At 37.5% G+C, this 24585-nt stretch overlaps 1 protein-coding gene across 4 annotated transcripts; it reads left to right on the top strand.

Moving 5' to 3' along the window:
• Positions 1-1146: 1146 nt before the first annotated feature.
• On the top strand, positions 1147-23672 carry LOC114262898 (uncharacterized). Of its 4 annotated transcripts, none has more exons than XM_082903193.1 (7): positions 1147-1307; positions 2390-2501; positions 2718-3453; positions 10306-10512; positions 22529-22716; positions 22819-23205; positions 23314-23672. In XM_082903193.1, exons 5-7 carry the CDS (start codon positions 22668-22670, stop codon positions 23496-23498), a joined length of 621 nt encoding a protein of 206 aa, XP_082759319.1. In that variant the 5' UTR covers positions 1147-1307; positions 2390-2501; positions 2718-3453; positions 10306-10512; positions 22529-22667; the 3' UTR covers positions 23499-23672. The 4 variants fall into 4 exon arrangements, with proteins under 4 accessions (XP_082759319.1, XP_082759320.1, XP_082759317.1 ...); XM_082903194.1 differs by having other exon boundaries at positions 2864-3453; XM_082903191.1 differs by having other exon boundaries at positions 1148-1307; positions 2394-2501.
• Positions 23673-24585: the final 913 nt, after the last annotated feature.

Below are 24585 nucleotides of genomic sequence, written 5' to 3' on the forward strand. Positions count from 1 at the left end.
TTTTTAATTTAAATTTATTGATGATGATTGTTGGTACTCAGATCTGCTATGTTGATTTGTTGTTCTTAAACAAAATAAATTTTTTTAAAAAAAATCTCAGGGTTTTTTTGGGGTCGGGGAAACCCGATCCCGTTGGGGACGGGGACGAGGGGTGATGAGTTTCCCCATCGGGGATCAGGGACGGGGACGGGGATATTTTAACCTTCGGGGATCGTGGGATGGGGAGTGTGGTCCCCAGCCCTGCCCCGGCCCGTTGCCATTCCAAGTGGTGGGGGGGGTGGTGGTGGTAGTAGCAGGTGGTGGGTGGTGGTGGCGGTGGCGGTGGCGGTGGTGGTGGCGGTAGTAGCGGCGGATGGGTGGCAGGTGGGTGGTAGGTGGCGGTAGGGGTGGTGGTGATGATAGGTGGTGGGTGGCGGGTGGGTGGCAGGTGGGTGGTGGTGGTGGTGTGGATGGGTGGTGGTGGCAGGTGGGTGGTGAGTGGTGGTGGTGGGGGGTGGATGGTGGTGGCGGAAGACGGTGGTGGAAAATGGTGGCGGGTGGTGGCTAGTGTTCGGTGGTAAAAAAAAAAAAACTTAAAACTCAAAACGGAAACACATTTTTTTAGTTTACATTTTTTTTGCAAAATTTATAACTGAGACCACTGATTTATAAATAAAAAATTTACCAAACAAGTTTTTATTTGAGTTTTTAAAATTTTTGTAAATATAAACTGAAAATTGAAAACGTAAGTGTTACCAAACGACACCTAAATATTCCATAATAGGCGACTAAAAAAATAGTAGTCGCTGTTAATGTAGATTTTAGGCTACTAAATATATTTTTAGCCGTCATATAATATTTTTTGGCCACAAAAGGAAATTTAGTTGCCAAATTACAATCATATTTTATGGTTACTCTTTGGCGGCCAAACAATTTCGTTGATAAATATTAAGTTTTGGTGACTAAAAAAAAATAAGTCGTTATATATTCATTTTTTTTGATAAAAAAAAATTATTTATCAAATTAATACTTTTAACGATTAATATTTTAGTAGCTTTGGTTACAAAATGTTTCACTCCCCAATTATTAACATTTGCCGACCAAAAACCAAATTTGTCGCCAAACGTGTGAAAATTTTGGAGGGAAATTATTTGATATTGGCGCTCTCTGTTTAGACAAAAACAGATTATTCTCCCTCTCACACAGATTCTCCTTCACCACCAAACCTCACCCCACCTCACCTCACCGCACCGCAGACCACCGTCGCTCACCGTACGTCGCACACCGCCGCCGCCGTAAATCACCACCGCCACCACCGCAGATCACAGGTTCTCTCTCTGTCTCTGGATTTCGATCTCTCTCTCTCTCTCTCTTCCTCTATTTCCCCCTTTCTGACTGTTGCTCTAGGGTTTTATATGCTTGATTCAGTTTAATTTCGTGATGATTTGTGAAATGGGTTTGGCTGTTGTGGTTTGATTTTTGAAGTTCTATGGGTTTGATGTCCTAAATATGGGTTTGATTTTAGTCGTTTGATACATTTGCCCCTCTTTTTCCGTTCTCTTTCATTAGTTTCAAAGCCCTAATCCATTGATTGTGTATGTCTTTGCATGTATGGCTACTCCTTGATTGTGTATGTATTCAAAGCCCTAATTTGAAAGCATTGAGGTTGACAATAAGAAATTTTTATGGCACATGTTAATGGGGTCTTAATTTTGAAGAAATCTTCTGTTTAAATATTGATGGTTCCAATTGGCAGACCAAAAGTGCCAAAAGAGACTGATATCCTTTCTGAAAACTGTCTCTAAATAGATGAACTATTGTTCCCTCAAAACATTCACTTCTTTTGAATGTTGCATCACATGTTCACATGTAAAGATCTACAATATATAAAATAAATAAATAAAAAAGAAAAGTGTAAAAGATCTACAAGATTGAAGATAAGACATAAAATTGATACAAGTATGATAGATTTGCCGCATCTTGACACATAATTGAAGGATACAATCTTTATTTAATTATATGCATAATGCATCGCATGACCTATGGTCACTATCTAACAACAAATTTAGATTTCATGCCAATGGCACATTTAAAGGGGTTTGTAAGGACAAATTTAACTTCATATGCATGCATACATATATTTATGTGCAAAGATTTAAATATTTTGTTGTTATATTCAATTTATTAATAAAATTATACATTATATATCAATCTCATTCTCTTTGTGATGAATTAGGAATTCCACATAATCTCCCTTCCTTAGCATTTAGTATCATTTCAACTATACGATTCAATTAAATTCTCTCAACAGTGAACTAAACCATCTTGGGAAGATTTGGGATTTGCATTGCTTTTATTTATTCCCCCATCTTCTGTAACTTTAATAAAGCCAATGATTATGACTTGCAAGGTAGTGAAATGGGCCATTCCCAAAGAAAAAGCCAAATCAGCATGCAATCAATGAACACTTGCAGTGTCCCTTCAAATTAAAGGACCACTCACCAGCTCCCTGTTTTTTTGGGGTAAGTACTAGACTGCCTGTTAGTGGCATCAGATTAGTATTATTGATAAATACAATATTTTTTCTATATATATATATATATTTAAAATTTAATTAACTGTATAATTCTTTAGATAGTGAAATTATGAAAAAAGATGCATATAGCTGATCAATTAGACATTTTAAAATATTATTCTCACTCCACTATTATGTTGTTTCTGATCGTTTTGATATGCAGGTGTTTTATGTTTTAGAGTAAGCAATGGCAATGGTGAAAGTTTGGAAGACTAGGAACTTAGCCAAGCTATATTCAAATCATCAATTAGAAATTTTTGCTTAGCTCTTTTTTACTTCTTACTTACTCTTTTGTGCAAATTTACCCAGGTGGACTATTATTATTGATGGCTTGTGGCAGCGGCTAACCCACCAAGCTGGTATGGCATTGGTTTGTTTTGATAAGAGCAGAGTTGGAATAATAATTTGTTTTGACAGTACTTTATTATTGATGGCTTGTGGCAGCAGCTAACCCACCAAGTGAATTTTTTCATTTAATTTAATGTTGATTTAATCACTTTTGCATATTAGTTATGAATAATCCTTTGTACCACACTTGTTATTTGAAATTAATGGGGTAGAAGAGAAAGAGCTGGATTTCTCAGAATTTTACAAGAAATCGCACAACCTTCTTCCACATTTGATGCTGCGGCACGAGCTCGTGATCAACAGATGGATGCAATGAGAGCTGAGATGGAGGCTCTTCGTGAGGAGTGGCAACGAGATCATGAAGAGTTGATGAGGGAGAGAGAGGAGCGCAAGAGAGATCATGAAGAGATGATGACGGAGAGAGTGGAGTTGATGAAACAAGCCAAAGATGGGAAAAAAACTCGGGAGGCACAACAACTCAATCATTTGAACAACATGGTCTCACGGCTCACAAGCCTCTTGCAGCCTTGAGATGGTCATTCTACTATTTGGTAAGAACATTTTTATTCATATGATACTAAAATTTATAGAAAAATTCAAATATTGACATTATTGTTTTGGAAAGTCGAAAAAAGAGTTTTGGGACTTGAAAATCTCCCCAATGTAGATGGATTGACATTATTGTGTGATCCATTAGAGCTCACTCTCTCTCTCTCTCTCTCTCACGCACACACACACACACAGAGACACACAGACACACAGACACATACACAGGCTGCTGAGATTGAACAGCCATGACCATTAATTCATAGTGCTTCATGATATTGTTTTGTATAAACATTTTGTTTTGAGCTATAACTGGCAGCCTTGTTTATTGCATTTGAACAAAGATTATATACATTGTGATGAAAAAGGAGTGGACAAATTGAAAATTCTTAGAAATATTAGTGGTGATAGAATGAATTTTGAAATTTGTTTGGATAAGAAAATTGAAACGAAAAGGAATGGGGGCACTGCAAATTGTTTAGTTGTCTGAATACTTGTCTCTTTGAATTTACATTTTTCTTTGTTAACTTTTGTTTTTAAGTTTCTGACCTGATTCTTTATACTCATTCCTAGATTTCTATTGGCTAATAACATTCCTAGTTTGTAGAATGTTGCCTCCTTTTTCGGTGCAAAGTGTAGTCTTGTTAGAGGCCACTATAAATGAATACAAAAGAGAAACTATGAGAATTGCTTTTAGTCGAGGTAGAATATGAGGGAAAAAATAAGGCCTGTCATTTTGAATGACTCAAATATGCACTAAAATGCGAATGCCACACATTAAATGAAGTTAGCACATATATAAGGCTTTGTACTCATCAACTGTCCGTTAAATCTCTATTTATATAGGGAGCACCCAAATGAATGCCTATTAGCCAAGTCAATGAAATATTATTTTGATACTATATACATATCTTGGCATCTCATCTAGATTAATCAAGACAGTAGACCACTGCAAATGAAGATAAGCTAAAGCCTTTGTTGTATTATATAGCGATCCCGGGTTTACCCTTGTTGTACAGTGATCCGGACATGTGTCCGTGAATGTTGGTAGTTGTTTATTTTCTAGTTTGCATCCTCTTTACTTTGTATTTTGGGATATGGGATGTGTTGGGCAGGTTTGTTACAGGTTGGTTGTGCTTGGGAGCCTAGTGTTGCTGCCCAGATTTTTGGTCCTTCGCTCGAGCGAGGAGTTTTTCGCTCGAGCGAGAGTAGTGTTGCCCCGGTTCTGGACCTGAGAGTTGTAGTTTCTGGCTCGAGCGAGCTTTTCGTGGCTCGAGCGGTCTGGGTTTTTCTTCGCTCGATCGAGAACTTCTTGGCTCGAGCGAGAGTTTTCTGTGTCTGGTCGCTCGAGCGACCAATCCTTCGCTCGAGCGAGCGTGTTTTATATCAGCGGACAGCAGCGTCTAAAACATCACTTTTTCACCTCTTTTCTTTGATTAAACCCTAAATCCGACACCCTCTCTCTCTAAACTTGCACTCTCTCTAAGATTTCATCTCCCTAGGGTGTGAATCTAGCCTAGGGCCTTTGTTAAAAAGATAGAGGGCGTTGAGAGCTTCGATTTAATCTGAAAAAGGTTGGATTTGGAGCAAGTTGATCTTGGAGTCTTCATCTCCTTTGTGGCTTAAACTTCGAGGTAGGGATAACCTACTCCTCTCTATGGGTTTTGTCTTTAAATTTTGGTATTTTGAGATGTTGGGCTTGGTTTGGTAATTTTGTAAAAGTTTGGGGCTTTTGTGTAATTTTACAAAAGTTGGGGTTTTATTCATAATAAACCTAGATGCGTGTTTGGCATAGAATAATGGAACGATTGTTGAATCATTGATGAAAATGGAACCTAAGGGTTGAAATGTTAATTATGGGAATTGACCTAATTACATTGTTTAATTAATTGGGATAATTAATTGAGAAGAATGAAGAAATGAAATGTTGATTGAATATCCATTGTGCGTTTATTTTCTGTTTAGAAATAACTGCTTTGGGCTATCGGTGGAGGATAGTCGTGATTGTTGTAGACAATGCATGATGATTAGGTAAACTGAAACTAATCAATGAAATGTGTCATGGAACTTGACGGTTAATTGAATACATTAATTGTATGTATTGTGTGATTGTATATAGAACCAATGTGTTTATATACGTTATGTGTAGAGGAGGAGATAGGGGATGTACTCCGCGGTTTAGGGGAAGATAGGGGATGTACCTCTAAACCGGATAGGTATTTGGAGGAGATAGGGGATGTACTCCGTAGACAGAGCTCATATGCTTGTCTAGAGAAGTGAAGATAGAGCTCATATGCTTATCTTTGTGAAGTGTGGATACAGCTTGTATGCTTATCTGTGGATATTGTTGATATACATATCTGTTGTAGAATGTGGATACAGCTTGTATGCTTATCTGTGGATATTGTTGATATACATATCTGTTGAGAATGTGGATATAGCTTTTATGCTTATCTGAATGTGAGATATTGTTTTTATACATATCTGTGGAAATAATGATAGAGCTAGCTTGCTTATCTGTTGAAAAAGGGAAAATGAAAAGTAATTGGGACTTGTAAGTCGTTGACATAAATATGTAATTTATGTGATTGAATCAGTGTTGACCAACTATCAATTGCTAATGTTTTAGTCATTGTCCATGGTTGGTTTAGTGTATTTCTACTGGGCTGTGGCTCACCCTATATGGGAATATCATTTTCAGGTACAGGAAGCATGCCACCTCCAAGGACTTAGCTGGGAGGCTAGTGGCGGGCATAGTTTTGTCGTTTTACTTTTGATGTATTACATGTAATTTCAAGCCAAGGGCTTAATGTGTGAACGAGTTAGAACTCTTTGTTGTAACCAAGTGTTAACTTGGGAAGCTGTAAGCCCGTAGGGCATTTTGTTATGAGGTTAACATGTAATACTTATGTAATGGAACTCTAATGAATGAAAGAATGTGGTTAGTTTATATGTAAATGTATGTCTTATTAGATGGGTTTATTGTTGTTATTTTGAGGGCGTTACATATTACACCTAGAACAACATTCCACACCTGAAATTCCAGCAAACAGAAAATTTAAAAAATACACCTTAATGGACATCTTTTCTGGTTCATCACATGAAATAGAATGAGAGTCCTTGAAGCAGTAAATGATAGTTAGGGCTGCAACACTGGTACACTTGGTGACTACTCAAACAAGGGCAATGATCCCTCCCACATATAAAAATAGTTAGAGGAACCATTGAGATGAAATACAAGTTACAACACAATAAAAGAGGAGAGAGCAATCATGTATGCATGCTTACACAAAATACCTATACGTGCATACTTGTAATGTGAAAACTGAATTGCCAAAGGAAAAAGTTTTCAATCAACAAATCCACATCTCACTAATACAAACAATCCATCACCAAAATCAGATTGTGAAGGTAGTAAAGAACCTTAATTGGCAGATGATTTAGAGGCCCAAAAAACATAATTAGAATCCAATGATGAAAGTTATATCGTACTTGCATGTTGGAGTTCAACGCATATTTTTAGGACGAAGTTAATCCATTCAACTTGCACTTCATCAAGTTTGGTGTTTGTGTAAGTCTTTTTCCCATCAAAATGCAAGAGAAATTTTAGAAACAATTAGTTATGAAAAAGATATACTAGTATCATGAATATAATATAGGTCTAAGCTACTAAATTGGTGGGATTTTTAGTGGGCAACTCCAGATTGAGTTGAGGGTGTGCTCCAATGGTGGTTTGGAGTGAAGCCAAGTAAATTGGAAATGAAAATTTGGAGAGCAGTACCTTTTATCTTGCTATGGTCAGTGTGGAAACTCAGGAATGATTGTGTATTTAATAATGGGCAGCGTTCTTGTGTTGAGTTGGGTGAAGTAGTGAAGGTTAAGGTGGCTTTATGGGCTAACTCATTTTTAGGTGGGTTGTCTTACTCTGCCCAGGACCTGCTATTAAACCTCGGTCAGGTTAGGCAGTGTATTGGAGGTGGTAGTAGAGGCAGGGGATGTGCACAGAAGACGCTGCTGCTGAACTAGATTTAGGAAAGGGGAAAAGCAAATATGGAAAGAAACTCTTACGGCAGTCATTTCGTCTATTTGGAAATTCAGTAATAATTGTGTACTCAATAACAAGCATACAGACACTGAAGAGCCGTGTGATCTCATTAAAGTGAGATTGGCTATTTGGTATCCTTGTATGTATTGGTCTATATGTAAAAGTGATTAATATAAAAAACAGATTTATGTGAGTATATTACACTTGCAAGATTTAGAGGTTGACCCCATAGGAAATAAAGATGAAAGACAAAACAAAAGCTAAACCAACCAAAGTACATATACTTCTTCACATCACTACAAAATCCATACAATTTATTTAAGGAAAAAAAAGAAAAGAAAAGCAGCAGCTAAATAAGGGGAGCAATCTATGTTAGTCATACTATCTAGGCATAATTCATGCCACCCTCCAGATCATTGTTACAAATCTATTGCCAGTGAATTCCTAACAATAACACTCCCAATTAAATCTATATTATCCAGTATCCTTTTAGTATTATTCATTCTTACCAAGGGGATGGCAAATCCAACTAATGCTTCATGGACAATATGAGAGTTGGGTTAGCCTTTCATTAAATATGTCACTGTTAATGGTCAATCTACTTTTCATTTGTAATTTAATTTTTTTTATCATTTTATGCTGCCAAAAAAAAACCTCTTAATTGAACAAAGATGAAATTAACTTTAACCCATTATTAAAATTCTTAGAATTGAACAAATCATGGATCAACATGCAATAAAAGAGGGAAATAAAAAATCTAAATGTGACTTTCAAATAAAAGCTAGCAGCCTCATTTTGAATAGAATCACTATTATGCAAGAAAGGCACAAATTTTATTTTATTTTTTTTAAATTTAATTTTATTTTTTTAAATTTTAAATTATCTATAAATTACATTAATATAGTTCTTTTTGAAAAGCAAAGAAAAATCAACATTTTACTACTATAGTTGCACAGAGTCCTAAAAAGTGGAAAAAGAAAAAAAAGAAAAATTAAGGCAATTGGATCAACAACTTTCTGCTTCACAGTTTTCAGAATTCAAAAGTTAGAGAGAGGGAGAGAGAGCGAAAGAGATAACACCTGGAAACTAGAAAAAACATATGAAGGAAAAGAAAGAGCCAAGAAAAGTGTACCCAACAATAAAAGATAGATTCATGAACTCACAAGAAAGAGAGAGAGACAATGAAACTTCTCAAACTGAAACTTGCAATATTAGTGCATGCCCTGTTTTTGGCTCTACTTTACAACATAGTACTCTGCTTTGATTAATCAAAAGCTTCTGAAACTTCAAATATTTTCCACTTCTCTGATAATACAAAACAACCCAATTCGAAAACCTACTTTGCATATAAAACTTATATGCTTCTCTCTCTCTCTCCAATTCTCCACCATATGCTTATATATGACATAAACCCACCTCTGTAAAGCCCACCAACTATCAACAAAAACCTTACCAATTTCAACTCTGATTTACAGTATCATTACCACCCAAGACCCTCATTCATTGAACTCTTACCTAGCAAAAAGAATAATTCAAATGAGAAGTTGTAAAGGAAGAGCACTGCTAAGTGACAATTTGAAGACATTTAAGATGCCTTGACAATTCATTGAACACTCTACTAACCAAGTTTAAAGTTTCATTAAACTCTCTACTAGCTAGAAGTTTAAAGCTTATTCGTCCAAAGAGCAATTTCTTTATCCAAACGCATTGTAAGTCTAAAAATTCATTGAATTAGCTATTGCAATGGAAATAAAAATGTATATATGAAACTAGGTTTTAAGATATTTAAGATGCCTTGACAATTCATTGAACACTCTACTAACCAAGTTTAAAGTTTCATTAAACTCTCTACTAGCTAGAAGTTTAAAGCTTATTTGTCCAAAGAGCAATTTCTTTATCCAAACACATTGTAAGTCTAAAAATTCATTGAACTAGCTATTGAAATGGAAATAAAAATGTATATATGAAACTAGGTTTTAAGATATTTAAGATGCCTTGACAATAATTTATATATGAAACTAGGTTTTAAGATTAAGATGCCTTGACAATTCATTGAACACTCTACTAACCAAGTTTAAAGTTTCGTTAAACTCTCTACTGGCTAGAAGTTTAAAGCTTATTTGTCCAAAGAGCAATTTCTTTATCCAAACGCATTGTAAGTCTAAAATTTCATTGAACTAGCTATTGAAATGGAAATAAAAATGTATATATGAAACTAGGTTTTACCATGCTTCACTATCTCCTTTTTGTAACAAAAATTCAGTTTTAGATGTTGATTCAGCAACATTAACAGAATTTCCCCATTTGTTTGGTTGCTGCCCTTGTTTTAACCTAAATATTTATGTAGTCTCAAAGTGAATGTATATGTATTTACTTGCTGCATACATTAATTTATACATTTGGTAGTTTAGGAGATTTTAGTTTTTATTAATTTATACATTTATCAATTGACATCTAATCATGTTCAACATTTTTACTCAAATGCTCAAGGCTATTTGAAAATAATACATGATGCTTTAAAAATCGTGATTGGCTTTGTCTTGTGGTTGGCATGTTTTTTTGGTTCCTTTGAGTGTCAGGGGAAATAGTAGGTGTCTTTGTCTTGGTGTACTTGGGCTACTAAGGGGCTGCAATTAGTGGCAGTGGTGAACTTGATCTAATTGCTTTGTTTGTTCTATCTGTTTAATCTTGTCCATTGAATTTGTGAGGCAGACTTTGGGAACATTAGTTGGTTGTCTTTTTGCGCTGCTTGTGGTTGAGTATAGGTTGGTTTATAAATGCCTTTCTATGTTGGCATGTGGTTTTGTTTTAGATGTTCACAATGGCTGATGCATATAGTGGCTGCTTTACTTGAATTGAAGCAAAAGTGGCTGCTCAGGTGGTTTCTAGTGTGGCTCAAAGGGGTATTACAGACAGCATGGAGTTAGCATACGTATAGCTGAAAATGGATATAGCAAAGTTATTACAGACTGTGGAATGCTTCCCCAATGGATATAGCTAAGTAGTTAAAATAAGCAAGGTATGTGTAGATCCTGGAATTGAAGGGGTTTCCAAACAAGGGTACATGCTCTATGATTTTATTGTTTAGCAAAAAAAAATTTTCCCAAGTTTTTTGTTTTTGTTTTTGGCCATCTATATTTACTTGTTTAATTTGTTTCATCAGGCATATTACTTTCACTTGAACTTGTAGACAGATATTGAATTCTCTGTTATGAAGGTTAAGCCCTTGGAATTTAACTAAGAAAGTAGTAAAAATAACAACAAACAATTATAAGAACAATTTTAATAGAGCTATGTGTCATGACCCGAACCCGCCCCTATAGGTTAGGATCATAACCGGCCAGTAATCATAAGACTACCTACGGCCTTAGACAAAAATCCAATAATATATAATAATAGGGTGCCAAAAGCGGAAGCAGAATAATAAATTTTTGTCCAATGAGCTGTGTTTATATGGCATAACAAAACATTTCCCATATATAATAACTCACACCACAGATAATTACAGAATACATATTCCAAGATCATTCAGTCATCCCTTGATACATAGTTCAAACTTATAATATTTACATATACTGTAACGCTTTCAAAATAATTACAATAAACCAACTCCAAAAACTAGTACAATGTAATATAAATAAAATAAGAAGCTTTCATTAATTAGAGTTAATATACAAAAAGTGACGCATGCGATATATATTCATAAATTGTTCATCCTGAATCTACCGCATGTATTACAAGAGGTAATAAGAAATGAAAGCTAAACAGATATTCATATTCCCTAATGGCTTATATCTTTCTAAGTCCGTGCTTGGTTACAACAAAAAGAGTCATAAACTCAATACAAATAAAGCCTTAGGCTTGTGAAAAGTAAATACAAAATAAGCAGGAATTGAGCCTTCAACTTCACAGTCCTCCTAAGCTAAGTCCTTGGTAGAGGCATATCATCAGTACCTGAAAATGTTTTTCCCAGGTATGCTGAGCCAAAGCCCAGTAGAGACAGTCTAGCATAGTATATGAATCTTAACAAAGATATAAGTATGGTGTGCATATACAATGCCCATAATAAAATCATTCGTACTTTTACAAGATCATCATATGTCAAGTTTCGTATCTCAAGCCATTTTATCTTAATTCATTTCATGACAATTCATTTTACCTCAATCCATGAGTCAAGTCTATTATTATCCAGACAATCCAATTGGGGCTACAACTCAGTGGTTCTCTAACCAATACAATCATTACACAAACACTTCAAATTTGTTATTTTATGAAAATTTCGTTCGCGGGGAATCGACACTCATGTATACATGTGCGGTTTTCGGGATTTTCATCCTGGATACATAGACCAACTTAATTCAATGGAGTCCATCTCCTTTCTTCTCCCAAACATAGAGTACATTCCCTTTCTTCTCCCAAACATGGAGTACATTCCCTTTATCCTCCCAAACATCATACATATTCAATGCATTAAAAACACAGCCATATTCAATGACAACCGATAAAAGATTAGTTTCAATTCACCTAATCTTCATGCAATTTCTACAACAATCATAGCTATCCTCTACCGATAGCCTAAAACAGATATTTCTAAACAGATATACAGGGTTCGTTTGGTTTGTGTTTCTGAAAATTTTTTGAGGAATTTTCTCTACAAATAAGTTTTTAAAAGTAATCAAACCAAACAAGTTTTCCCAACAAAATTTCTCAAAACTTGTAAACCAAACAAGTTTTTCAAACAAATCTCTCTCTCACACACATCAAATCAATCACTTTTTCCAAAACTCTCTCTCAAAATAATTTTTCAAAACATCTTTTGAAAAAAACCAAACCAAATAACTTTTCGTACTTTTTATCTCTAAAACACATCTCTCAAACACAAACCAAACATACCCACAATCTCCAAAACAGATAAACTATCCAATTTCCCATAAGTGAGCGATAACAAGCATCCAATCCCACCATTTATATAAATATCTATCCAATTTCACATTTCCAATACTAATTATAATTATTTATACAAAATAATTAATTGGGACATTTTAGGGCAAAACTCCCATTTCTTCCAAATCTAATCTTTGTGTCAAAATCAACAAATTTAACACAACACATCCTCATATCTACACCCACAACCATTCTCAATACCTTCATTTGAAAACTCCTCTTTTGATTTTAAATCAAAACTCTAGGTTTGTTTGAAATCCTTCACATCCCAACATTATTTACACAAACAACAAATAATTAAGTTAAAAATCATAGGAGAGTGTAGAAAGTCCCTACCTCAAAGTTAGAAGACTAGCAAAGCAAGGAGAAAGCTTCAAAAACGTCGAAACCGTCTTTTGTTCGGATCAAAATGGAGCTCTTGAGATGCTCTACTTTTTCCCAAAGACACTAGGGTAGAGAAACCAACGGATCTAGGTGAAAATGTAGAGAGAATGTGAGTTTTAGAGAGAGAGGCTCTAGATTTAGGGTTTTGGAAGGAAAAGAGATGAAAAAGTGATATAGAAGGAGATTGTTGCGAACTGATATACGCATAGTCCGCTCGAGCGCAAGAAGTGACGTAAGAGCATCCGACACAATAAGTTGTTCCGCTCGAGCAACGCTCGAGTGCAGAATGCACACTCCTAGTAGTTCTGCAAATAACAGACCAGTACTCGAGCACAAGAAAGGCCACTCGAGCTGAGCCTGCTAGAGCATAGAGTACACTCTCCTAGTAGTTTTGTAGACCTGCAAAAGTATCGAGAGTTCACAAAGCCTGCTCAAGTGCAAGAAGTGCCGCTCGAGAGGAGTAAAATTCTGGGCAGCAAGAGTTTGGAGACTAAGCAACCAACCTGTCCCGAACGCAATCACAACAATCCAATAGGCAAATTTAAGGAGATACAAGGGAAGCAAAATGTGAAAAACTATATGAAACCATGAAACTCGAGTCTGGAATACAACAAAGGTCGGGTCAAAACCGGAATCGCTATAATCTCCCCCCCTTAAGGAATTTCGTCTCCGAAATTTCAAGTCAAGTTTTAAAGTTATGCTTAAACAAATTACCATAATGATCATCAATCAATTCCATCATCGTGACCTATTCCCCGGTCATCTATTCTCACAACAAGATGAACAATTTCTTAGTATTGAATATACAATTCACATATTTCAAAACATATGCAATGTTCACATTAAACTCGTGTTTCCAAAACATATACAACATATATACAACGTTTTCATATTCTCAAAACATATACAATGCTTTCATATTTCATTAACATAATTAAAATTCCAATGTATGTTCAAATATCAACAAATAAGTCTGGATACTTCTCATGGACTTCCAACTCACGTTCCTAAGTTGCTTCCTTAACCCCGTGATGTTTTCACAATACCTTAACCAAGGAAATTGTGTTGCCTCGCAAGACTTGGTCCTGAGTATCCAAGACTCACCAATCTCTCCTCATATGGGGCATACTCATCTACCTTGAAGTCGGTTCAATCCAATGTATGCGATGGATCCGACTCATACTTCCGAAGCATGGTAATATAAAACACATCATGAATCCTGAAAAGCTATGGCGGCAAGGCCAAACGATAAGCTACTTCTCCAATTGGCTCATGGATCTCAAAAGGCCCAATGAATCGAGGGGACAACTTCCCACTCTTTCCAAATCTCATCAAACCTCTCCTAGGTGATATCTTCAAGAAGACATGGTCTTCCACCTCAAAAAACAAGGGTTTCCTCCTACGGTCGGCATAACTTTCTAACGACTTTGGGCAGTAACCAACCTCTTACGGGTAAGTGCAACTTTCTCTGTCGTTTCCTGGATTGACTCTGGACCCAACATTGGTGCATTACCCACCTCTGCCCAACACACAGGAGATCTACATGGTCGGCCATACAAGGCTTCAAACGGTGCTATGCCAATACTTGACTAGAAGCTATTATTATAGGCAAATTCCACTAAGGGCAAATGCCTCTCCCACGAACCCTTAAAGTCAAGGACACAACCCCGAAGCATATCTTCAAGGATCTGAATAGTACGCTCGGACTGCTTATCAGTCTGAGGATGATAAGCAGTGCTAAAAGTTAATCTCATGCCCAAGGCACTCTGTAGGCTCTGCCATAGCCGAGCTGTAAAATGCGAATTTCTGTCCGAAACAATCGTCAATGGAACCCTGTGCAACCTCATTATGTCCCTAATGTAAAGGTCGGCAAGATAATCTACCGAGTTACTTGCACGCAAGGTTCTGAAAAGCAGTTGCGGTCGCCGTAACGGTGGCGGTGGCGCGGTTGCGGTTGCGGTTAAAGCCCGTAGCATAACGGTTGCAGTAACTGGAACCGTGATTTTTTTTTATTTTTCACACAATTTGAAAAAAACTTACCGATATGCATATTTTTTTTCCATAATCATATTTATTGGGTTTAAAATAAATATTGATCAATTTTTGTAAATTTTTAAGTATGATCCAATATATTTTATATTTTTAAGTTACTATAAATTGAGTTTTTTATATTTTATTTTAATAATTAATGACTTTATATTATATAAAAAATCAATTACTAACTACTATATATAAGATAAACAATGACAAAAGTAAGAGAATAAATAAGAGCCTAAATATATATATATATATATACATATTTTAACCAAGCCAAATAGATAATGATCACACTTATTATTATTATTATTTTCAAACAATATATAGATAGACACACACAAACAAAATGGTTGAGTGATAGCAGCTGAATAGAATAGCATAGGTCTTACAGCTTCAACAAATCAATAACATTTTCTTCATCTTCCCTCTTCTCTCTCTCTATCTCTTGCTCTTCCATTTTCTCTCTTTATTTTCCCTCTTCTCTCTACCCCTCTTCCCCCTTTTCCCCCATTTTTAGTTTTTTTTTTTTGTGTTTTTTTGAAAGAAACAGTTCGGAACCGTTACGTAACGGTGTAACAGGCCGTTACGGCTGTTACGGTACCGTTACGACCGCTACGGCCGACACACCTGTGAATCTCAATCACACTGTAAAAGCGACTGTAACGGATGGCGGTAACCTTTGTTGTTAGAATCGTACGATTCGCGATTCGAATCGTACGATTCGGTTCGATACACATAGAAATCGATTCGAACAGGTACATGGAATCGGAAATGGTGCAGAATCGCATCTGAATCGATCGATTCACGATACGAATCGAAGAATCGCTGAATCGCACGATTCGTTACTGTCGCGGGTCGACCCAGTTTCTCGGACCCGAATGGAAAAAAAAAATCAATTTTTGGGCCAATTTTTTTGCTTTTTCTTGGCACAAGATGGGTCACTTGGTCTTCTAAGACCAAATGACAGTCCACCCAAGGTAACCCATGATCTTTTTTTACTTCCAACAGACAAAACCCTAGAAAGACTCACCTCTCTGTTCGACGCAGAGCTTCGTGGTCCCTCTTCGCAGTGTTTGGTGGTCCCTTGCTGCTGGAATCTGCTTCGTGGCCCTTCGTATAGTCTTCGTGGCCCTCAACGCAGAACTTCGTGGTCCCTTGTTGTTTGGTCGCCTCTTCTTGCACCTGCAATTTTGTTTGAGGTAGTACACTACCAGACAAACTTCAAATAGGGAATATAAAATACTATATTACTTTAGACTCCTCCTTTTCCATTACTTTATTGTCCATTATCCATTACTCTATTATTGTCTATTGTGTGGACTGTAGAAGCATTGAAGAATCTGCTGTGTGGGTGGGACATTAAAAAATATTTTGTTTTTTTTAATGGATAAAAAAAATATGAAAAGCAAAAAAAAAAGTGGAAAACAAGATCCAACATGGGACCATTGTACCCGTATCAAAGATGATAATAGAATGTATTTGAGATGTAATTATTGTGGAAAAGATTATTGGGGTGGAGTGATTCGAATGAAAAATCATTTAGCCGGAACTCATGATAATGTTGGTGCTTGTAGTCAAGTTTTTGAAGATGTTATGAATATGTTTTTACAACTCTTAAGTGGAAAAAAACAAGACAACATTATAGATGTTGATTGTTTTGAAGAAAAAAATATTAAGGGGAAAAATAAAGGGGGAACTATGGATGTGTATGTCACAAAGGGGAGGGCAAAGCAACAAACTTTGAATCAAATGATAAAGCAAAGGGAGCCCGTGATTAGAGATATTTGTAGAGTCATTTATGGGCATGCATTGGCTTTTAATTTAGTGAAAAGCCCCTTGTTTAAGAAGATGTTGAAGTCGGTTGGTGAGTATGGTGTGGGATTGAAACCACCAAGTTATCATGAAGTGAGAGTATCTTTTTTGAAAAAAGAGGTTGATAATGTGAATGCAAGTTTAGAAGTGTATAGAAAAGAATGGAAGAAGACGGGTTGCACTATAATGTCTGATGGATGGACCGATTGAAAGTCTCGCTCTCTTACTAATTTCCTTGTTAATAGTCCAAGTGGAACAGTGTTTATTAAATCAATAGACACCTCCGGTGTAATTAAAAATTCTATGAAATTGTTTGAGATGCTTGATGACATTGTGAATGAAATTGGTGAAGAAAATGTGGTTCAAGTGGTAACCGATAGTGCATCGGCGTATGTGGGTGCCGGTAGATTATTGGAAGAGAAGATGACTAAATTGTTTTGGTCCCCATGTGCGGCACATTGCCTTGACTTAATGTTGAGTGACAGGTGAGTTGACGGTTTTCAAAGATACAATAATTAAAGCCAAGGAAATCGCTGTGTACATTTATAGGTATGCTTGGGTGCTTGATTTGTTCAGAAAATTTACAAAGAATAGGGAGTTGACAAGACCCGCGGTTACTAGATTTGCCACCGCCTTCCTTACTTTAAAAAGTTTCCAAGATAGAAAGCTCCAACTTAGAGCTATGTTTGCATCGGAAGAGTGGGCTAGAAGTAGCTATTCTACATCTGTTAATGCAAAAAATGTTAGCATATTATATTAAGTGATATTATATTAGCCGAAAGGTAGCCGAAAGATACACTAGGGTCTGTCTGTAATCATTTTATGCACTCAGGGATAGCACTCAGGGGGATCATCTTGTAATTGCATTTCTTGTAAACCCTAATCTTAATCTATAAATAGGGGGTGATATTCTATCATTCCCCAAGCTGGTTACCCAAGCTTCATGGTATCAGAGCTACACCATTAGGGTTAGGGTTCAAAACGTACCTAGTTGGATCATCTACTGGGCTGATCTCCTTCAGCCGTCCTCTGCTTCATCTTCGTCCCTCCGCTCGTCTGCTTCGTCTTCATCTTCGTCTGCTCGTCTGCTTCGTCTCTGCTTCGTCTGCTCGTCTGCTTCGTCTGCTTCGTCTGCTCGTCGTCCTCATCTCCCTCGCCTTCCGCCATCGCCCTCGTCGTCCTCATCTCCCTCGCCTTCGTCACTCTGGTATCTCACACCCTTGATATATATAAATATATGTATATATATACTGATATATATTAATATAACCTGATCATATATATTTATATATATAAATACATGTTTATATAAATAAATCAATATATATATATATACCCCAAAAAAAAAAAAAAAAAAAAAAAAAACACACACAAAAACAAAAAAAAAACAAAAAAAAACAAAAAAAAAAAAAAAACAAAAAAAAAAAAACAAAAAAAAAAAAAGAAGAAGAATGGTTTCTTAATTTTTTTTTTTTTTGTTTTGTTATGTCTTTATAGTAGTCATTGTGCCTGTTATCTCACTACCACCTTCCGGGTTTGTGATTATCACTAGTTTTGTTGCGGGTTCGGTAGTATTGTATCCATGACAGATTCCACCAGTGTGTCTCCTTCTTCTCAAACACCAAAGAGTGAGAGTCCCATTCTACCTACTACCATGACTGAGAACCCCAACCCTAGTCTGAAAATCACCACCTCTCTATTTAATGGTCAAAACTACCTAGCATGGTCTCAAAGTTTGACTTTGTTTTTGAAAAGCAGAGGAAAGATGGGGTATATTGATGGCAGGATACAGGCACCTAGTACCACTGACTCAGGATATGACCAATGGGAGATTACCAACTCTTTGATTATGAGTTGGCTTATCCATTCGATGGTTCCAGAACTTGGTGAGGGCTACTTGTCTATGGAAACCGCCCAGGACATTTGGGAGGCTGTGGCTGTTACCTATTCCCGCAAAGGAAATTTTTCACAGGCATTTGAGTTGCGCCGCTCTATTGAGAGCTCACTTCAGGGGGAGCAAACTGTTCTTCAATACTTCACTTTCCTTACCAACGGCTGGAAACGCCTTGACCACCTGGAAGACTATAAGCCCGTTTGCCCTACTGATTCTATTGGGTACAAAAAGTTCATCGCCCGGGAACGGGTCTTTAAATTTTTGGCCGGCTTAAATGTGGAATATGATCCAGTTAGGGGTCGAGTTTTGAGTATGGATACTCTTCCTTCACTTCAGGAGGCATTTGCCTATGTACAAAATGAGGAGAGTCGCCGGTCTGCCATGATGTCCCCTGTCTCTACTGACCGTTCCGCATTACTGTCTACTCCTCGAGATGGCCTCAGCCTGCCTCTTTCGTCTGCTAATAAGGAGTCTGTATTCTGTGATTATTGCAAGCAGCCGCGGCATACTCGTGAGACGTGTTGGAAGCTTCATGGGACTCCATCCGGGGGTCGAGGTGATCGGTCTGGTTCTCGAGATCTTGGGTAAGACGACTTAAAGATAACAGATTAACAGAAAACTTGGGAACATGGAGAACAGAAGATAGATGTATGGTAGGAGTGACTTGGACTAAACCTTTTCCAGAAATGGAAGAAACAGTACCATCGGCAATCCTAACTTTGTCCTGACCTGAAGAGGGCTTATAGACAGAGAAAAGATCAGAGGAGCCAGACATATGATCTGAGGCACCAGAATCAATAATCCAAGGCAATGATGTATGACACAGGAAAGCATAGATGATTTGTACTCAGTTTGGGGCCACTATCAAAATATTTCGTTCTGATAATGGCGGGGAATACATAGATTCTGGGTTAGGACAATATTTCTCTACTCATGGCATTATCCATCAGACCTCTTGCACCAATACCCCTCAACAAAATGGGGTGGCCGAACGCAAGAATCGGCACCTTCTTGACATGGCTCGGTGTATGTGTTTTTTTATGAATGTCCCTCGGCCCTATTGGGGTGACGCTGTTCTCACCGCTGCCCATCTTATTAATCGTCTCCCTACCCAGGTCTTGGACAAACAGGCTCCGCTTCATGTCCTCCTTGGTTCTTCGTCCTTGTTTTCTATTCCTCCCAAAATATTTGGTTGTGTCTGTTTTGTCCATAATCACTCTCCCTCTCGTGGTAAGTTGGACCCTCGCTCCCTCAAGTGTGTTTTCCTTGGTTACTCTCCTACTCAAAAGGGGTATAAATGTTACCACCCTTCTTCTCGTAAGTGGTTTGTGTCCATGGATGTCACTTTCTTTGAATCCCAGTCCTATTTCTTGTCCTCTCCGGTGTCACCGTCCTCATTTCCGGGGGCGCCTTGGTGTGAAGTGAGTCCTGTGCCTCCTATGGAAGAACCAGTTGTTCTTGCACCACCCACTACTACTGTGCTTCCTATGGAGGAACCAGTTGTTCTTGCACCACCCTCTTCTACTGGGACTCTAGAACCCACTGTCACCAAGAATACGGATGGGCATGTTTATGTCCGGGACATAGACAGAAAACAAGTTAACTGGATACACGGGACCGTTTCTGCTACCCCACTGCCATCTCCTGCTTCTGATGAGAGTCGAGGTAACTTTGAATCTCTCGAGTCCATTGATCTTGATATTCCTATTGCCAAGAGGAAGGGTGTGAGATCTTGTACTCAACATCCTATCTCACAGTTTGTATCATACTCTCATTTGTCATCCTCATACAGAGCGTTTGTGTCCAATATTTCCTCTGTTAGCATTCCTAACCATTTTCAGGATGCTCTTGCTACCTCTGAATGGAAACTAGCCATGATTGAGGAAATGAAAGCACTTAGGAAGAATGGCACTTGGGAATTGACTGAGTTACCTCCGGACAAACGACCAGTGGGATGTAAATGGGTATATACTGTGAAACACAAAGCTGATGGGTCTATTGAGCGTTACAAGGCAAGACTTGTGGCAAAAGGGTTTACTCAGACATATGGCATTGATTATCAGGAGACCTTCGCACCCGTGGCTAAAATGAATTCAGTCAGAATACTTCTCTCTCTAGCAGCTAATCTGGATTGGCCGCTTTATCAGTTTGATGTCAAGAATGCTTTTCTTCATGGTGACCTCGAAGAAGAAGTATATATGGACATCCCTCCGGGTTTTGAGGATCATCAAACAGAAGGCAAAGTATGCAAACTTCGAAAGTCATTATATGGTCTCAAACAGTCTCCAAGGGCTTGGTTTGAGAGATTTACTCAGGCTATGTTTAAATATGGCTTCAAACAAAGTCAGGCAGATCACACATTGTTTGTGAAACATTCCTCACACGGTAAGACTACAACACTTATTGTTTATGTAGATGACATAGTTCTTACAGGCAATGATAGTGGGGAAATACCTCTGTTGAAGAAATATTTAGCTAAAGAGTTTGAAATCAAAGACTTGGGCAGCTTGAAGTATTTTCTGGGAATTGAAGTTGCTCGCTCTAAGGATGGGATATTTATCTCACAGAGAAAATATGTGCTTGACCTGTTGAAGGAAACTGGGATGCTTGGCTGCAAGGCATGTGCCACCCCCCTGGAACCCAATCAGAAATTAGGGGATAATGAAGGAGGAGAAGTTGTGGATAGGGGGAGCTATCAACGACTAGTGGGTAAGCTCATTTACCTATCTCACTCCCGTCCTGATATTGCTGTTGCTGTCAGTATAGTTAGTCAGTTTATGCATGCTCCTCATCAGATTCACCTTGAGGCTGTCATGAGAATCTTGAGGTATTTGAAGTCTGCTCCTGGTAAGGGTCTGTATTTTTCAAAGTATGATCATCTTCGTGTAGAAGCCTATACAGATGCTGACTGGGCTGGATCAGTATCTGATAGGAGATCAACTTCAGGGTATTGCACATTTGTTGGCGGCAACCTAGTTACTTGGAGGAGTAAGAAACAGAATGTGGTTGCCAGGTCCAGCGCAGAAGCTGAGTTTAGAGCTATGGCACAAGGTGTGTGTGAACTTTTATGGATCAAATTATTGTTGCGTGATCTAGGTATTGATCAAACGGACTCCATGCGGTTATACTGTGATAATAAGGCCGCCATCAACATCGCTCACAATCCAGTTCAACATGACAGGACAAAACATGTTGAGATTGATCGCCACTTCATTAAGGAGAAACTCACTAGTGGTATCATTTGTACTCCCTTTGTCCAGTCTGGTGAACAACTTGCTGACATTCTCACCAAGGGGATTGGCACTAAACCATTTCATGACATATTAGTCAAGCTGGGCATGAGAGATATCTTCGCACCAGCTTGAGGGGGAGTGTTAGCATATTATATTAAGTGATATTATATTAGCCGAAAGGTAGCCGAAAGATACACTAGGGTCTGTCTGTAATCATTTTATGCACTCAGGGATAGCACTCAGGGGGATCATCTTGTAATTGCATTTCTTGTAAACCCTAATCTTAATCTATAAATAGGGGGTGATATTCTATCATTCCCCAAGCTGGTTACCCAAGCTTCAAAAAAGGCACAAGGAACAATCTTGGGAGATGCTAGATTTTGGAAAGCAATCAAGTATTGCTTGAAGTGTGTGCTCCCTTTGGTGAAAATTTTGAGGCTTGTGGATGGTGATGCAAAGCCGGCAATGGGATTTATTTATGAAGCTATGGATAGAGCGAAGGAAGAAATTGCTTCAAACTTGAACCATGTGAGAGGTAGATATAAGCGCATTTGGGAAATTATTGATACTAGATGGGATTTACAACTCCATAGGCCTTTGCATGCGGCGGCATATTACCTTAATCCGATGTAAGTTTTTTTCTATTTTTGTCAAATTATTTGTGTTGTGTTGTGTGACTTATATACAAAATGTGTAATGGAATTTATTTATGAATTTATCTTTCTTTCTAGGTTTCATTATCAAGAAAACTTCAATGCGGATACGGAGGTGAAAATTGGTTTATTTAAAACCATTGAGAGGATGTATCCGGATATAGAGGAGTGAGTGAAGGTTGATGAGCAATTAGAAAAGTTCAAGAAGGCCGAGGGTATGTTTGGTATGAGCATGGCCATCTTGACAAGGGAAAAGAAACAACCTGGTAAAATTTTTTATTATGAAATTATATATTCACAATTTCACAACAATTATGTTGGCAATGACATGCATTATTCTCTAACATCTCTTTATCATTTAATTACAGCTCTATGGTGGGAAAGTTACGGAGAAGAGTGCAAAGAGCTTCAAAAGCTAGCTATTAGAGTGCTAAGTCTTACTTGTAGTGTCACCGGGTGTGAGAGAAATTGGAGCACTTTTGATTATGTGCACTCGAAGAAAAGAAACCGGTTGGAGCAACAACGGTTGAATGCTTTGGTTTTTGTGAAGTATAACATTCAACTTGAGTTGAGGCAAATTAAGAGACAAGAAAGGGGTGAGACTTATGATCCTATTTATTTATCGGATATGGAATCCGATGATGAATGGATTACCGAGAAAGAAGATCCATGTCTACCCGAAGATCATTCATGGATGGACATCCAAGAGTGTTTCGAAGATGATGAAGGAACAACTAGCAAAAAGAGAAAAAGAGGTATAATTCTATATTTTAATTTTTAAATAAGTTAATTTCAAAGATTTAGTTTCTATATTTTCACATTTACTTGCTCATTCATAACCTTATTTAATTTTATTAATGTAGGACCAAGAAATTTAAATGCCATCGATAGAGGAAAAAGAAAAGTATTTGAAGATGATGATGAAGTTGAATTGATTGAAGGTGGGGAAGAGGAAGAGGAAGAGGAAGAAGAGTTTGATGAAGTGACTATGGTAGATGATGATGAAGATGATGAAGATGATATTGACCTTGGAGATGATGAAGATTGAAATGAAGAAATGAAGACTTTTTGGAATTTTTAACTTTGTCTAATCTAACTTTTGTTTTGTATGGTCTCTTTTTAACACAAGTTACTTTACAAGTATAGATTAGAGTTTTGAAAAGTTTAGAACTTGTTAAGTTGTGAACCTTATTCATGATGAATGTGAATTGCCATACATATATGTTGTGATGTGAATTTACATAAATTATATCATAAATACATAAATATAATATAGGATCATAGATCACGGTGGGGCTCGGACCCACATCTCTTGCCATAGAAGCGTCTTACCTATTTAGACCACGTGATCATCATGTAAAGTAACATTTTTATTACTTTAAATCTAAATATTTCATGTTTATAATATTTAAGTGTATAAATATGTTTTTTTTATGTAATTTAGAAAACGTAAGTGAATCTTTACGATTCACGACTCGATTCGATTCGCGATTCGGTACATGGCCATTTCGATTCACGATTCGAATCCCGATTTGACAACTATGGCGGTAACCACCAAAACCGTTACGTAACGGCGTTACGTAACGGTTGCGGCCGCTTTTTAAAACCTTTTTGCAATAAACTCGCTGGCCTCTGATGCTTGGCCTTCACTTGCTGACAAGTAAGGCACCTTGACACAAACGCGACCACATCTTTCTTCATCCCCCTCCACCAAAACTGGCGATAAAGGTCGTGATGCATCTTTATGCCTCCTGGATGCACCACAAGGCGTAAATGGGGAAACTCTCGAAGTACCTCCTATCGGCAAGACTCCGGCACGAAGAGACGGTCAAGATATCTGACACTCGAGTCAGAGTATATGTTCAAGCTTCTTTCTACCTTCCATCTGAAAATCTTCTCTCGGAGGGATTCTATCTCAAGGTCACCTTTCTGTGCTTCTATCACTAGGTTCACAAGTATAGGTTGTGCAACTACTGCAAATAAGGTTGCAGACTCAACGGACTCACCAAGCTGCAAGTCAAACTCTCCAACAGCACCTAACATCTCCCATTCCGGATGGCAATACAAGCCACATTGCTAATAGATTTCCTACTCAATGCATCGGTCACAACATTGGCCTTCCCCGAATGATAATG

This window comes from Camellia sinensis, chromosome 13 (assembly GCF_055761805.1).
Source record: "Camellia sinensis isolate YWXY chromosome 13, ASM5576180v1, whole genome shotgun sequence".
NCBI classification, from domain to species: domain Eukaryota; kingdom Viridiplantae; phylum Streptophyta; class Magnoliopsida; order Ericales; family Theaceae; genus Camellia; species Camellia sinensis.